Source organism: Penicillium verhagenii, assembly GCF_028828195.1.
Source record: "Penicillium verhagenii strain IBT 33310 chromosome Unknown utg000003l_segment0_segment0, whole genome shotgun sequence".
NCBI classification, from domain to species: domain Eukaryota; kingdom Fungi; phylum Ascomycota; class Eurotiomycetes; order Eurotiales; family Aspergillaceae; genus Penicillium; species Penicillium verhagenii.
Window position 1 is genome coordinate 388,856 of NW_026643167.1, and position 13,951 is coordinate 402,806.

Here is a 13,951-nt window from a genome sequence, read left to right on the forward strand (position 1 = left end):
CTCTAGTGAGATGCGCAAAATCAAATATTCGGCTTTTTCATTAACATTAAGGGATACCGGAAAACAGTTGAGATAAACGCGTTTGCTGAACAAGTTCATGATTTCCACTGCAGACTGTTTGGATCTTTCCTAGAATTTCAGTTTTTTGTACTCGCCCACTTTGCCGGTGCATGGTCCAGCTCTACTGCAGACCGGTTTGAAATGCACCAAATGTGCACCGCGCTGACCGGGGCAGCTTTGGAACGCCGAGATTATCAATCTTCGTCTGAAATGACTTCCGAACGGGGTCATTGTATGCAAAGCCAAGCGCTGCGATCATACTTTGCCGCGACAATCGCCCATCCAGTAGAAGCGCGTCGACTATTCCTAGGTGCGCTCTTTGTGCTGCCAGGGATAATGGCGCTTGGCACCACCGGTTTTCGAGATTGGGGTCGATCTGATCATGGCGTAGCAAAGCCATTACCAGTGCCAGACTGCCATCCTGCGCGGCAATGCAGAGCGCTGTGTCATGGCTTGTCATCGTTTTCCGATTGATCTGTAGACGGTCGCCCTGCTGAACCAAGAGATGCACGGCTTCCAGCTGGCCTCGTTTCACCGCCTGACAAATTGGCGGATGGCCCAGGCCGCTGGCATTGATGTCTACGTGCGCTGTGTGCAGCAGCACCTTCATCGCATCGATGCGTCCGTGAGCACACGCGAGAGCAAACGGCGACTGGCCCGCCGCGCAGCGAGCGACTTCGATCCCTGGCACAGCCAGAAGACGCTGTAGTGCCGTCGTGTCCGGTTTCAGCACAGCATGATGAAGGGAAGTCGAGGGTGGTTGGAATTCACCGAGTCCCCCAATGAAATTGATGTCAATGCGTGGCTCTTGCAGAAGTCTCTCAGTCACCGCGTCGCATGAGAGGTGTGTAGACAGCCAGAGTGGCGTGTTGCCCTTCACGTCTTTGCAGTTGACCCTGACTTGTGGGTGGCTCAGCAGCAAATCCATGACTTCACAATTCCTGGTTCGGACCGCTGAATGGAGAATTGTATTGCCATTCCGGTCGTGCGCTTCCATATTGATATTTTTCTGTTCCAGCAGTGATCGTACAGCATTCATGGACCCATGGGATACCGCTTGATGAAGAGACATCTCGTCGTGATACATGAAGTCAGAGGGGAACTTGGATTCAGTTTCCTTGATGAACAATCTCTTCATGAAAGGGCTGTTGTTGTGAAAGGCCTGATCCCATGGCGAGTGGCCGTAATCATCTTTGATATCAGGATCGCTGCCATGATCAAGCAAGACCTGCACAAGTCCAATTCTTCCGGCCCAGACTGCTCGGTGGAGCGCCGTTTGACCTTGTCGGTGTCTAAGGTCCATTTTCAGATCCGGGCAGGCCGCTGCCAATTCTACAATAGACCGGTAGGTGCCATACTTGATGGCATACCATAACGCGCTTTCCTGGGCTTGATTCTGGAGGTTGATGTCTACCCCTGGCGCTTTCAACAACACCTTTAGCACATCGCTAGCACCATGGTTCAATGCTCTCATAATCGAGGTTTTTCCGCGGAAAAAAGCATTCACGTCGGCGTGATAGCTGAGCATAGCCTGAGCCAGAGACACATTGTTGGTCTTGGCTGCCAGATGCAACATATTACTGTTCTGGAACAAGATATTCTGCTTCAAAAAGGTGGGTTGCAGTCCGAAGTGCAAGTTTCTGCAGGATTTTTCTAAGGCGATGATTGCCTTGTCGCCCAGAAATGCTGCAACAATCAGCAATATTTTGCTAGGCAAGCATGGAATGTGCGACTGTTTGTAGGTTAGTACGAAACTCAGCATATCAGAGGAAAGTTAATGTACGAACCATGATGGGAGAAATGCCGGCGAAAGTGAGATAAGAGCTGATGTTGTAGAGGCTGCTTTGGTGAGAAAGCCCTTTTATATCATGCTCCCTGAAGCATCTGCTCAGCTCCATGGGAAAGGTGACCTACGCCGCCACTGGTCGGCAGGGATAATAAAGAAAAATCGCAATAGAAAATGGTCGTATAGGTCCTAAACCCCTGATTGAGGATCCCGAAGTCATTGCTAGAGTTCCTAGGATCAATTTGCGTCCCAGGAGCGCCCCAAATTGTCTCCAGGAACACGTGAATAGCTCCTGGATAACAGTCCTCCTGCCTTGGGTCTCCTTGCGATATCCCCGGCATGCCATAACCCAACTTCAGTCGGGAATTTGGCTTAAGATCCCAAATTGAAGCATGAGACAGACCCTCAGCTTGAGTATGATCTACACTGAGCGAGGACCATCATCCCCACGCCACCGATCAACAAGGGCCCTGCCCAGAGTTGAATCCCAATATGCATAAGGAATGATCTGTGATAGGACTGCCTTGGGCTTGGAATGTGTGCATGCCCTTCGGTAGTCTATAAAGATGAGCGCTGCCAGTCTGACTTGATATCCATCCACAAGTCCACCCAGATCACTTACTCCTAAGCCCCAGAAATGTCATCTTCGTACACGTGGGACCCATTGGTGGTCTGTGAAATGGAGGTTGGGCCACTTGGCCAGCGCGGCACTTGCTGCGGGATCACTGAAAACGACGCACCTTGCAAAAATTCGGTCAAAGCCAAGGACATCAACAGAGGTCACCAAGAAATGGTCCGCCTGTCCCGCACCGCCTTTGATCTGGCCAACCTGCACTCTGCGCTCTGTGCAATTGCGAAACACTTTCTCTGCAAGCGATGGCACCGGGAACGACAGGCCAGCCACTTAGCCCAAGGATGGTACGACGTAGCCATTCGCAACCAAGCGCAGGCGTATGACGATCTCGACTTTATCCCTTCGTCGGCAGATTCACCGGTAGTCCCGCGCCAGACACAATTCACTTTCAGAGGGACTCATGAGGAGTCGGGTTGGACCGTTCAAGAACCTCATCAACACAGCGACCGTGAAGCCTCGCCCGCCGGTACCCTGAGTGACCCTGATATATCCAATCATGGCCATTCATGGGCTGCTCCCTACATCACGAGTGCAATGCTGCGAGCAAACAGTGTTCCGTGGCACGTGTCGCCAGCCCAGCCAGCGATCCTTCCATTTGTCACGAACATCTGGGTCGGTGTGCAAGATTTGACGCTCCACAGCGTCACTCCCTGTGACGATGTTGACAGCATCCACTGCATGTTTTGTTTGGCCGAGGATGACGATCGAGCTGATGAACGCGTGGTCTTGCGGTGCGTCGAGTGCAGGGGGCTATCGCACCTGGGGTGTACCGAGGAGTGGCTGGAAAAGCGCGATACGGGACGTGGTACTTCATGCTGCATCTGGTAAGTTCGGAGTTCACTGGAGGATTTTGATTTGGTCATGCTGACACGCGTAGTCGAACCGAGACTGCCTTGGACGCCCTTTACCGCCCGCCGCGGGACCCCTCACCGCGAACCGAAGAAAGCTCCGTCGAGACCGTCGCAACGGTGCACAACAGAGCTTCCGACACAGACATCACACAGCCACGAAGCGACCCTGCTTGGATTGGAACACCACCAGTCCAGCCAGCTGGGATGAGGCGGCGTCGCGAAATCCCTGCGGAGCCGGGTGCTCAAGATGGTCTCCGCCGATCAGCTCGATTGGCCAGAGTGTCTGCCTCGACAGCAGACTCCCACGCCCCGGCCACGCTTCGTCGGTCGGCCCGATTTCGCTTCTAGGATTTGGAACAGTGGAAAGATTCGTATGTCAGGGTCGAAATTGCAAATTGTTCAATCAAGCCATTGTTGCAGTCTAAATACGAACGCTAGATCAGAATGTACCCAAGTAATAGAATATTCATTATGGACGCGATACAGTTTCAGTGTCTAGCTCGCTAGATGTCTTCAAGAGTGCGAAACCTTTATCCGTTTGCACGATTCACGATATGGCGCGCGAGTCATCTTCGAAGGGATCGGGCTCGCGGGCACCATGGGGAATTCTCCGTGATGAGTACCGACAGGAAGCGCCGCAGGATTGCATGATACCAGACCATTATCATGTATGCTTGTGCGAGGGATCCATACCTTCTCCGACGGGAGGCCGTAGATCGCCGACCGTTCGTTCAAGCAGACCGTGGCGTAGTATGCGGTTGAGTGATCCAATTCGCCAAAAACGCACCATCGAATCTTTCGATGAACAAATTGCTGACGGCAGCCGCATGCTGCGAATTCAGGCTGTGTCGATGCTTTGAAAGTTAGCTCAACCTGATCTCATATAAATGGTGGAGTAGACTTACCCGCTTCGGGATGAAGGAGCTCCGCTTCAGCGCCGCAGTGCTCCGCATGAAGAACGACTTTGTATTCTGGCCCACCTTCATGGAATCTTTGGATCGTTTCCGCTTCATTGTCTTCCCAGCTGACCAGCAGACCGCCAGCATGAAGGCTGATTTGGATGTTATGTGGGAACCATTGAAGCAGGCGTCTGACTTGGCGCATGTACCGGATCTCTGTGATCCGTGGCATGGGGGATGCTGTACAGAGGGAAGGTATAGAGAGAACCAGCAACTCCTCCACAACATCTCTCCATGAAAAGGGTGCATATTGTCCACCCACGGTTGTTGGAACCAGATCCCGGCATAACCCCCTCTGGTCCATACTGTCAAAATCCCACCATTGATGTGGAATGCTCAACGTACATTCGGCAGCGTGGTAGAGGACATCGAGCCTCCCGGCCAAGTCGTCGACATATACGACTTTCATTTTGCTTGGGACATTCAAGAGTGCCAAGCAGGCCCTGAAAGCCCGATCGATTGTCTTCGCAAAGGCGTTACCGGGCAAGGCACGGAGCTTCGCATTCTTGCAAAGTCGCTGTTGCTCCTCCTCAATCGTCCGGATTGGTGACGCGGAGCGAAGGAGCTGCCAGAAACTCTTCGGAAGTGTGGTCGGCTTTCTGCCGGTGCATTTTCGGATCGCATCCACGGTCTGTCTCGAATTAGTATGTGACACCCCTCGAATTGAATTTTACTGACCTGCGGATTTGATTCTGCACTGTAAAAGTAAAGCTTATCCCTTGAAGCATGCACGAGGTGCTCCCAAATGCGGGTCTTGGTCGATGGCTCCAGAAGTATCTCCGCTTTGTCAACATCGCCAAGGTGCGCATAGTTGCGGAGAAGGCCGATATAGGAGGGGAGGAGAAGCCCCTCATGCAGAGATAGTGCATGCTCCCATATTTGCCGCACCAAGTCTGCTAACTCGAAGCAACTGATCATGCGCTGTCGGTCCCGGCTAAATTTTCCGAAGGCGAAGTTGTAGCCAAACTTGAAGACCTTGCCGACCACGGTAGGCATGGAGAGTCGTACTCCATGCAGGAATAGCTTGCCAGAAAATTTCGCATCTAGAAGTAAATCTCCCTGTGGCGTCGAAATCATGGATGAGGGTGAGGTCAGTTGGTGGATGTCGAGTGTGACCCGCAGCCATCGCAGGAAGGTCTTGGGTGACACCGGTCGACTTTGATGGTCGCGACCGGCCCCAATGACCACTGCAACATCTCGTTCGGTGCGAGAGTGCAAGTCAGCCATATCGTCCACTGTCTCTCGCTGTTCGATGAGATTCGGCTTGCAGGCAGTCGTGATGACGCAGCGAAGAGACTGCTGTGGCCCATGCAGCCCGAAATTCCAATTGCAGTGGCTTGCGGCGATGCTCATCTTGTATTGGTGTCGATTCATGACCAACGCAGCCAGTTTGAGGCCCTCTCCGTGCGAGCCACTGAGCCTGTGGTCTACAGCTTTGGTCGTGTGTCCCATGATGAGAGACTCGACGGGCAGTTGCGTGCATGCATTGGTGAGGGTGACTCGACCGGTCTTTTTCTCGTATTGGATTAATCCTCGAGCTTGGAGATCCGCGTGATCGTCTGAGGCCGATGAACCTATGATGGAGAGGTGATCTTTGCCGTCTTCGAAGTGTAGCTTGAAGTCTCGTCGGTCGAGCTGGAATCTTTCCAGAATGGCATCTTTCCTACTCGGTGTCAGCAAATTTCCCACCTGGTGGTTCGACACGTACCAGTTTTGATATAGCTCGCGGAAGGCGTCGGTAGTATCCCAGTCTTTTACGTAAGAAGGGGAGATTCCAAAGGAAACGGTCTGCTGCGACTGCTGATCTGCGACGCAAGGACTATCCGAGCCTTGTTGCAGCTCGCTATGAAGTTGTTTGCTTGCCTCATCGCTGATACAGCTCTCTCGATCCATGAGAAGACGACTTGATTTGAAAGTAGCGCGAACGGGTAAATCATTTGTTCTTCCAAGGGGTAATTCTACTATTTATAAGGCACTTGGGTCATCGTGGAACCAAATGGTGAGTAGAGTGGTGAACTTCGCAATTGAGCACCGCGAGGCATGTCTGGATCAACAATGCCCAATTGCACAAATCGCGGATCAACAAAAAAAGGGAATGATATTTGTTGTTGAAGCTTTTTCTATCTGACAATTGACACTCAGTCTTCAATAAGCCGCAAATTCCGGTGATCTAGTTGGTTCAGCGTACTGGCTGGAAAACTTGTGTCAGATTGAAGTAGTCCACGCACCTCAAATCAAACCGTGGTCTACGACCTCGTGCCACGGCAAGACACTCCTAGCTACAAGGTCCATCCTTTGAAGTGAGTCTTCGCAAAAGTTGAAATGGCTGGATCTTTCGGGCTGGCATCATCATGAGCGGGCGGTGGGCCTGTGAGTTGACGTGATGCGGATGTCTCTCATCTCCAATAGCTCGACAAGAACAGAAGCCCTCATCCGAGAACTGCCTCCGAGCCAGAACTGAAGCTTTGCCTCCACCAACCTTGACCCTTGAGTCTCATCATTGATCATTGAGAGAAAGAAATTGCTAAAAAATCCAGAACCGTCTTCACCTTCAACTTCAAGCCTCGTTGGGTCAACAGCAGCAGCCATCCAGATATACCCGATGGCAAGATTGAAGCAGGCTGCATTCACGTTGCATGTGGACACCAGGGTATTGAACAGGGGGCCGAAGGTGATTACTGGAAGGCCAATGCAGACGTATGCCTTGGCGGCGCTTCGTCCTGTCCGTATTGCTTCGTCCATCAAATCTGTGCCCTCGATTGATCTGGCATCAATAACGACAGAATCCGACACCCAATACTCCGTGGACCAGCTGTATGGAGCCAGAGGAGGAGTCTCACAGATGGACCTCCAAATATGGAGCGCCTTTTCTCTGACTCTTGAGATCTTTTGCTTTCCTGGAACACCGAGAATGAGAAGTTTTCTATCTTTCCCGTTGGTCGCGCAAGTGATGCCCAAGTGATAGTGCGAGGATTGCAGACTGGACATTTTGGCTAGTGGAAGGACTGTTGTCACGCCGAATTTCACTGAAATGAAGACACATTCTTTGTCTGCCTTGTTGACCACAGCGTGGCTGGGTAAGGTAGCACATTGCAGCATGTCATTGATACTCTTTCCGCAAACCTTCAGCTGTTCCCACGTCCAGACAAGCTCTTCAGTCTTTGAGTAGATAAAGGGCGATTTTGGAATGGAGGGAATCTGGGATGACGAGGTACTACATTTCAGGGATTTAAGATCAGCACCGCCAGGACTTTTGCAGAGGGGAGGAAGAAGGTGCCTTACTCGAGTATTTGTTTCTGACTGAAACGTGACTGGGACTCACGCAACGGCATCATGGACGCGACGAGATGAAAGGCTGGCGTGAAGGATGAAAGTACATGCTGCACTTGTGCCTATACCTTTGGATGTACCACGGAGGCACTCATGGTGATATGTAATCATCGATGGCTCACCATGTGGGTACATCGTTGAGTGTTGAGATGACTAGGAGTGAAATACTCCAAGAATAATTAAATTTCTCCAGTGGCGACAAGGATGAGAAAAGGTCCTGGGAGCAAGTGTAATGACCCTGGGAGCTGCTCACTGAATCAGACCCTCTGTGTTCTCACTGGTATATAAGCCAATCAATTCGAAATGAAACATTCGTACGCACCGCCACTACGACCGCAGATCATTTGAGGACCATTTACTCGGCTCAATGCCAGACTGAACCAGGTTCAGGAAGGATTACTTAAAGTGAGACTTCGCCTGGGGCCTGTTCTGTCATTTTCCGTTCCTACATTATTTCGCTCCAATACCGAAGACCTGGGCTACCCCCCAACTACCAGTCGTCTTACGTCCTCGATATGACTTCTCATACTAGATTCACCATGATTCGCACGCGCCTTACCATTCTGGTCCCCGCAATCGTGTGGCTGGCCCTTGCGAGCCTCGAACTCGGCCATATCTCACTTCGCAATTATCCTACGGGACAATGCAGAATCAGATCTCATCAACACCAATCATGCCCTGCTGGACCTTGCATTTAAAAGTCTGATGGAGAGAATTATTGTTGTCTCAGTTATTGTCGCCCTGGTCTCAGCATCGCTCTCCATCTTCGGTACGGTCCTTGCGATCCACCCGAGGTGGCTGCATCAGGACTGCAAATGTCGGTTTTACTTCGAATACCTTCAGGTTATGGTAGGGCTTATTAGCCTCTCCGTGGGTGGATATATCGCGGGCTGCGTCCATGGGTCTCAATCTTGGTTTGAGCTGTTGGACAGTCACGACCACTTGCCTTACTACGGAATCATATATTACGGGACTGTAGGGCAAGCTTTGTTTGGTTCTCTCGTGATCATCGTGTCCTTTTTCCGGTTTATCATATGCGACTTCTGCGGTCATTAAGAGCAAGCGCGGTCAACGAAGCGATCATGAATCTTACACTTCAAAATGCTTTTGAAGCCGGGCTATTTCTTACGACCAAAACCCCGTTGGACTTGAATCAAGATGGCTAATCTTTGGAACGCATTTGGAGAGACATTGGAAAATACAAAATTTAAATACACCATGTGAATCTTATTGAATATCTGGAAAAAGGGCGCGTTTTTGACAAGTATTTTTCCAATCCTCTGCTTTTCATTGAGCTTGATATCCAGAATGTACGATAGACAGCAAATATTGGAGTGCGAAATGCTTGGAAGTAATTTCATGTGATTTGACCCGCAGATTGTACTAAAAAGAGTTCTTTCCACGGTGGTATGTGCAATTTACTCGAGTCATAAGTAAGGCAGCTCGTGCAAGTAACAGGAGATCAGCAGCCGAGCGGCGCCTGGCTGTGATCAACGGATGCTGACAGGCATTAGCAAGTTCTGAGCCTGGGCAGAACGACTCACCATTTTCAAAACTGCCATCGATGCTGCCGCTCCAGAGACGGACAAAAAGTTTACTGCGGCGGACGCAATTGGCCAGCGTTCGAGGTCGTCGACACCAATAGCCCCGTCTTCTTTGTCGTACTTTTGCATGAGCTGCATTGTAATTGACGGTATGGCGGCGATACATGCGGCTTCAGACTGACTTGTTACACAATCCACGCAATTTTCCGGGCCAGCTGCAACTCGTAAGCTAGATTCTTCGCGGGAAGGGTCTTGACTGACCAATTTTGATGATCCCGTCAAGCCCAAGTAGTATGTTGGAACAGACCAAAGACTGATGAACAAGGCGAAAGGCAGCTAGGTAGCACATACCTTCAAGGATCTGAAAGGTCAGCACAGTTTCTTGGTACGATCATGAAGAACACACCTGGAACATGATCGATCCCAATTCCGCCTCGGTGGGATACAAATCCGAGCAAGCAACGACATTCCCGAGAGTCAGCGGTAGGTCGGCGACTAGAAAGAATGCGAAATCTCCATCAATGTAACATTAATAGAAAAGAAGGATATTGACGTGTTCCAGACGCCCGAATCTATCGATCAGGCTCCGAGCATCCTGCCTGTTGTATTTCCTGATGGCCACCACACGAGATGGGCGGGTGCGACGAGAGGCAATCACTACCTCACCGGCGATGTCGTATGAGATGGCTTGCTGATACGTGTCCCACGGGGACTCGTGTCGAACAATCAGAACTGACCTAATATCGTCGAGACTGTGCAAGCGTGGCAGACAAAGGCTCTTTATGGGGCCTGTCACGGCTTTCTGGCTGTGGTGGTGAACAGGTCTTTTTGGTTCAGCGCTGCTGGATTTCTCATTCTTGGAAGCGACGGAGCGAGAATATGTGAGTGGCGGTTGGGATTGAGCTTTGATGGTGTCAAAGTCAAATATCACGTGCTCTTTGAATTGTCTGACTGCCATGATCAGGGCCGGCGTTGTATCCGTCAGATTGCGATATTCTGCGAAGACAAAGAAACAGCCTCTGAGAGAAATAGGGGACGATATTCATACTTGATTGCCGATATGGAGTCCTTTACAAATTTGACATGCTTTACTGCGTTGGCTCCTCAAGTTGTTGGAAGATGAGGTTGCCCAACTTGAGTGCTTTTCCAACTTCGATCAGAAAAGCACACGAGAGCACAAAATCGCCGACCGCGATTCAGGCTCACAAGTGAGACCTCTAGATTTGAATGCATCAACTTCGTCATTCCTAGCACAAAATCTTGAATCCATTTTCATTTCAGGAAAGCCCATCCCTAGTTCAAAATGTACTTCACAAAATGTCTTTTTTCTTCGCGCATACCTGCTCACATGACACGAATCTTAAGCACCTCCTCTCTCTTTTTGAATGCACAATCACTACCCGCGTATTCCCGAAGATCAACAAATGAGCTGCATAAGAGCCCTCGAGTAACTGACTAGGCTGTAGACAAGACACAGGTGCATCACATAAAGACTGGGCTGCAATCGAGGCATAAAGCTGAGTCGTTCCAACGGACTGACCAGATAGATTGCAGCCCCAAGACAGTTCTTCATGACCATGTGGATGAATTCGGTTGCCAGAGATGGAAATGCTGGTCGATTCTCGGCTAAGGCCTGAAGCGCTGGAACCAAGCACAGCAAACCGAGCGAGACGCAGTGGTATGGGAATCGGATCCGAACTACCGATATATTCGAGTCGAACGTGAGGAGCTCCGCAACAGTGACAAAAAATGCAATGGTGAGGATGGCTGCATATCCCAGTTGAATGGAAGGCTGTGTCTCAAAAAGATGAAGGACTGTTGGAAGAGTGCTTGTCCAAATCACAGCTAATACAGCTCCAAGCTCAAATTCCGATCTTCGAGACACCGTGCGTTGGCCGTTTTGAAAGATGGACAGCACTTGATCAAGCAAGATCAACGAGCACCATAAGATGACGCTGGCGCAAAAGGCGATGACAGAGAGTGCTTGGAGAGTTTGATTGCCGAGCATAAAGCGATGAAATAGGAGGACCTGCGCAAAAAGAACAGAGAAGTAGAATAACCCCAAGAGACTGATGAGAGAGATGATGGCGCAATGCCCGGCATTGGAGGGGTGATATTTTCCCATGTCGGGTCCTGTTATTGCTGGTGTGACGAAGTGCAAGAATCTTCTTTTCCAGCAGAACTGCATCATATATAGTTGAGACCAAATCGCAGAAGGACAGACAATGACCTTTGCACCTAGGCGTCAACAGTGGCAGAAGGGTTCTCACCATCGCACGTTCTGCAGAAATTCACGACGTCTGGAAGCGTACTCTCAAGTTCAAATATTGTTGAAATACTTGACACGGTCAACAGTTGAGTGAGGAACTGGCAGTTAGCCATTGCATCTCCAATGCAACTATCGACCTGGCAGCTCAATTTCAAAACGAAGCAACATAATTTCACCGATGTTCTCTAAACGATTGCATCTGCTGTGGAATCGAATGGCGACCAAACGGAACGATCGGAAAGCCGTGGTGATGTCTAATCAGATTTGTCTCGTTGCGTAGATGGATACTGTACTACTGGCGGTAGAATCGCTCAAAATCTGTAGTAAGGCTATGGAGATTCTTCTCGATGGTCTGTTAGGCCACTCTCAACCTTTTGAAAGCCCCATGTATTGCTTCATGTGCTCGTATACTGTGGTTACTCAAACTCAAGAGTGAATTCATTGATTATACTGTATTCCAGTCGGCTCGCGTACACGACAGAAAGCCCTTCTCTCATCAAGGCCTCTCATCACATTGAGAATGCCGAGGAGACGTACTCTGCATGGGTAGGTGGTGGATTTTCTTCTAACCTGAATCTTTTTGTTCTCATTCTTGTTCTTTTATGGTCGTAATGGATCGCAATAGCATGATTGATCTACTTAATATAGCTATGAGAATATGTTCCTCGAACTCATGCATGTTGCACCAATTATAAAAAATCTTTAAAACATACACCAAAGTCCTTTCTATAGAAGAGCTCGCGTCGGCTCCAAGCCATACTGAAATAATTCACGTGTTGCATGGTACTGTATCACCAACTCGCTCTCTCACAGGCAGTGAACTCGCAAAAAAACTATTGCTCATTCCTTGCCAAAGATTCATACCTCCAATCTGGGTGAGAATTCAGACAGACTCAGTTCCAGCATGGGCAGGCTGCCTGATGAGCCCGTAGGGGAAGTAATTGTGGTATTGGCAGAGACTCGTGTGAACGAGGTGTTTCCAGAGCAAACGCTATTCTCATTCGATGTCGCGCATGACCCTCGCGGAGTTTCTCTATGAGAAGCCTCGGATCTCACACTTCTATCCGGTGTCACAGATACCCATGGGAACATCTTGTCCATGAGACTCGTCTTGCTTGATCTGCACCGCTCTTCGGACTCATGCTGAGATAGAATGGGCTGCGTGCTCGTCAACGACCGGAGACGATTGAACACAGAGAACTCCAACTTCAGTTTGACGCTGTAAACAACCGTCTTGAAGCTCACTTGAATGTAGTGCAGCTTGTACTCCGTGAGAAGGAGCAGAATATTCAACAACACGACAATGATATTGATCCAGAGCAGATGGATGATGGCATTCCGACCATTGCGACCTCGGATCTCGATCATCGGCTTGAGAGCTCGCATTGCTTCGTAGATATAAATGCCGCAGATGATGAGATCTTGGACGCAGAATCCTGTCACTTGGATTCGATCGTATATCGCGGCAGGCCGAGCGAGGCGTGTGTCGCCTTGGTTCAAGCCAAAGAACAGGACGGTCATGGGGATGTGAAGAATAAAAAAGTTCCCGATAATCATCCACAAGACCCACCGCACTCTTTCCATGTGGCGGACAACGAGATCCAGACGGGAATATAGTACGATCGCCTGACCAGTGACCATGCCGTACCACCCGATGATGAACGGGATTGACGTGGAAAGGTTAGACGCTTGAGAGACAAAACGAGCCATGGCAGGCAGTGCATGCACAAGAATGCCCCAAGATGCGACCTGCATGCTCCAGAAATAGAGACCGCTGTAGCGCTTGAACGTGTCGAATGTGACGATTGCCGTTTCGAAGGCATTGTAGGCACCGATTGAGAACATGGCCACGACCTGGATGATCGAGACGTTTTTCATCAGGATGGCCCCAACGTCTGGTGGCAGGCTGGTAATGATTGTATCCATGATTAGGAGAGACTTTACCGAAATGTGAAAGATTGTAAAATTGAAAATGATGGACGAAATGACTTGAGAAGTCTATAAAGAATGCTATGTTGTAAACACGTGAATGTCCTCGCGATGAGATCATGACATGGTAGCTGGGGGCTCGGATGGCTGAGTCACGAACTCTAGACGGGCGATTAGCCTCAATCCATGTTCTGCTTCTTCCAGGTCAACTTGACAATGGGATTTTCTCGTGCACGTGGGACTCGGGATACTAGTGAAAAATTCAGAGAAATTTAGGTTTCTCAGCTTCCATAGATTTCAGAGTTGGGTTGTCTGAGAAGCTGGGCATTACTCTCGTTAATCCATGGAAATGCTCGGTCGGGGAGGACAGCCTCAAGCGAGGAGAACGCGATTGTTCATGGATGGGTGATATTGCAGCTGAAACTTAATAACGACTTGTTTAATTTACTCTTCTATGAATTTTTGCTCCTTGATAGTTGTAGACGTTCAAAAGAGCTGTGGCTTACTCGCCGTTTCGACCGTCTATCCAAATGCAGGTTACTGGTGCTGTAAAACGAACGGTCGCAAGCGGAATTTATCGAACACCAGG

General features: G+C 49.8%; 5 protein-coding genes across 5 annotated transcripts; 1 reads left to right on the top strand and 4 right to left on the bottom strand.

The window, feature by feature from the left end:
* Nucleotides 1–3,578: 3,578 nt before the first annotated feature.
* N7466_001552 (uncharacterized protein) lies at nucleotides 3,579–4,191 on the top strand (the record flags this gene model as incomplete). Its single annotated transcript, XM_057160950.1, has 2 exons — nucleotides 3,579–3,702; nucleotides 3,818–4,191. The coding sequence occupies 2 exons, from the start codon at nucleotides 3,579–3,581 to the stop codon at nucleotides 4,189–4,191; spliced, it is 498 nt and encodes a 165-aa protein (XP_057024235.1).
* A 19-nt stretch (nucleotides 4,192–4,210) lies between these two features.
* On the bottom strand, nucleotides 4,211–6,183 carry N7466_001553 (uncharacterized protein; the record flags this gene model as incomplete). The annotated part of the gene is made up of 2 exons (XM_057160951.1): nucleotides 4,211–4,921; nucleotides 4,969–6,183. 2 exons carry the CDS (start codon nucleotides 6,181–6,183, stop codon nucleotides 4,211–4,213), a joined length of 1,926 nt encoding a protein of 641 aa, XP_057024236.1.
* Nucleotides 6,184–6,639: 456 nt separating this feature from the next.
* N7466_001554 (uncharacterized protein) lies at nucleotides 6,640–7,278 on the bottom strand (the record flags this gene model as incomplete). The annotated part of the gene is made up of 1 exon (XM_057160952.1): nucleotides 6,640–7,278. One exon carries the CDS (start codon nucleotides 7,276–7,278, stop codon nucleotides 6,640–6,642), a length of 639 nt encoding a protein of 212 aa, XP_057024237.1.
* Nucleotides 7,279–9,693: 2,415 nt separating this feature from the next.
* N7466_001555 (uncharacterized protein) lies at nucleotides 9,694–10,122 on the bottom strand (the record flags this gene model as incomplete). The annotated part of the gene is made up of 1 exon (XM_057160953.1): nucleotides 9,694–10,122. The coding sequence occupies one exon, from the start codon at nucleotides 10,120–10,122 to the stop codon at nucleotides 9,694–9,696; it is 429 nt and encodes a 142-aa protein (XP_057024238.1).
* A 459-nt stretch (nucleotides 10,123–10,581) lies between these two features.
* On the bottom strand, nucleotides 10,582–11,289 carry N7466_001556 (uncharacterized protein; the record flags this gene model as incomplete). The annotated part of the gene is made up of 1 exon (XM_057160954.1): nucleotides 10,582–11,289. The coding sequence occupies one exon, from the start codon at nucleotides 11,287–11,289 to the stop codon at nucleotides 10,582–10,584; it is 708 nt and encodes a 235-aa protein (XP_057024239.1).
* Nucleotides 11,290–13,951: the final 2,662 nt, after the last annotated feature.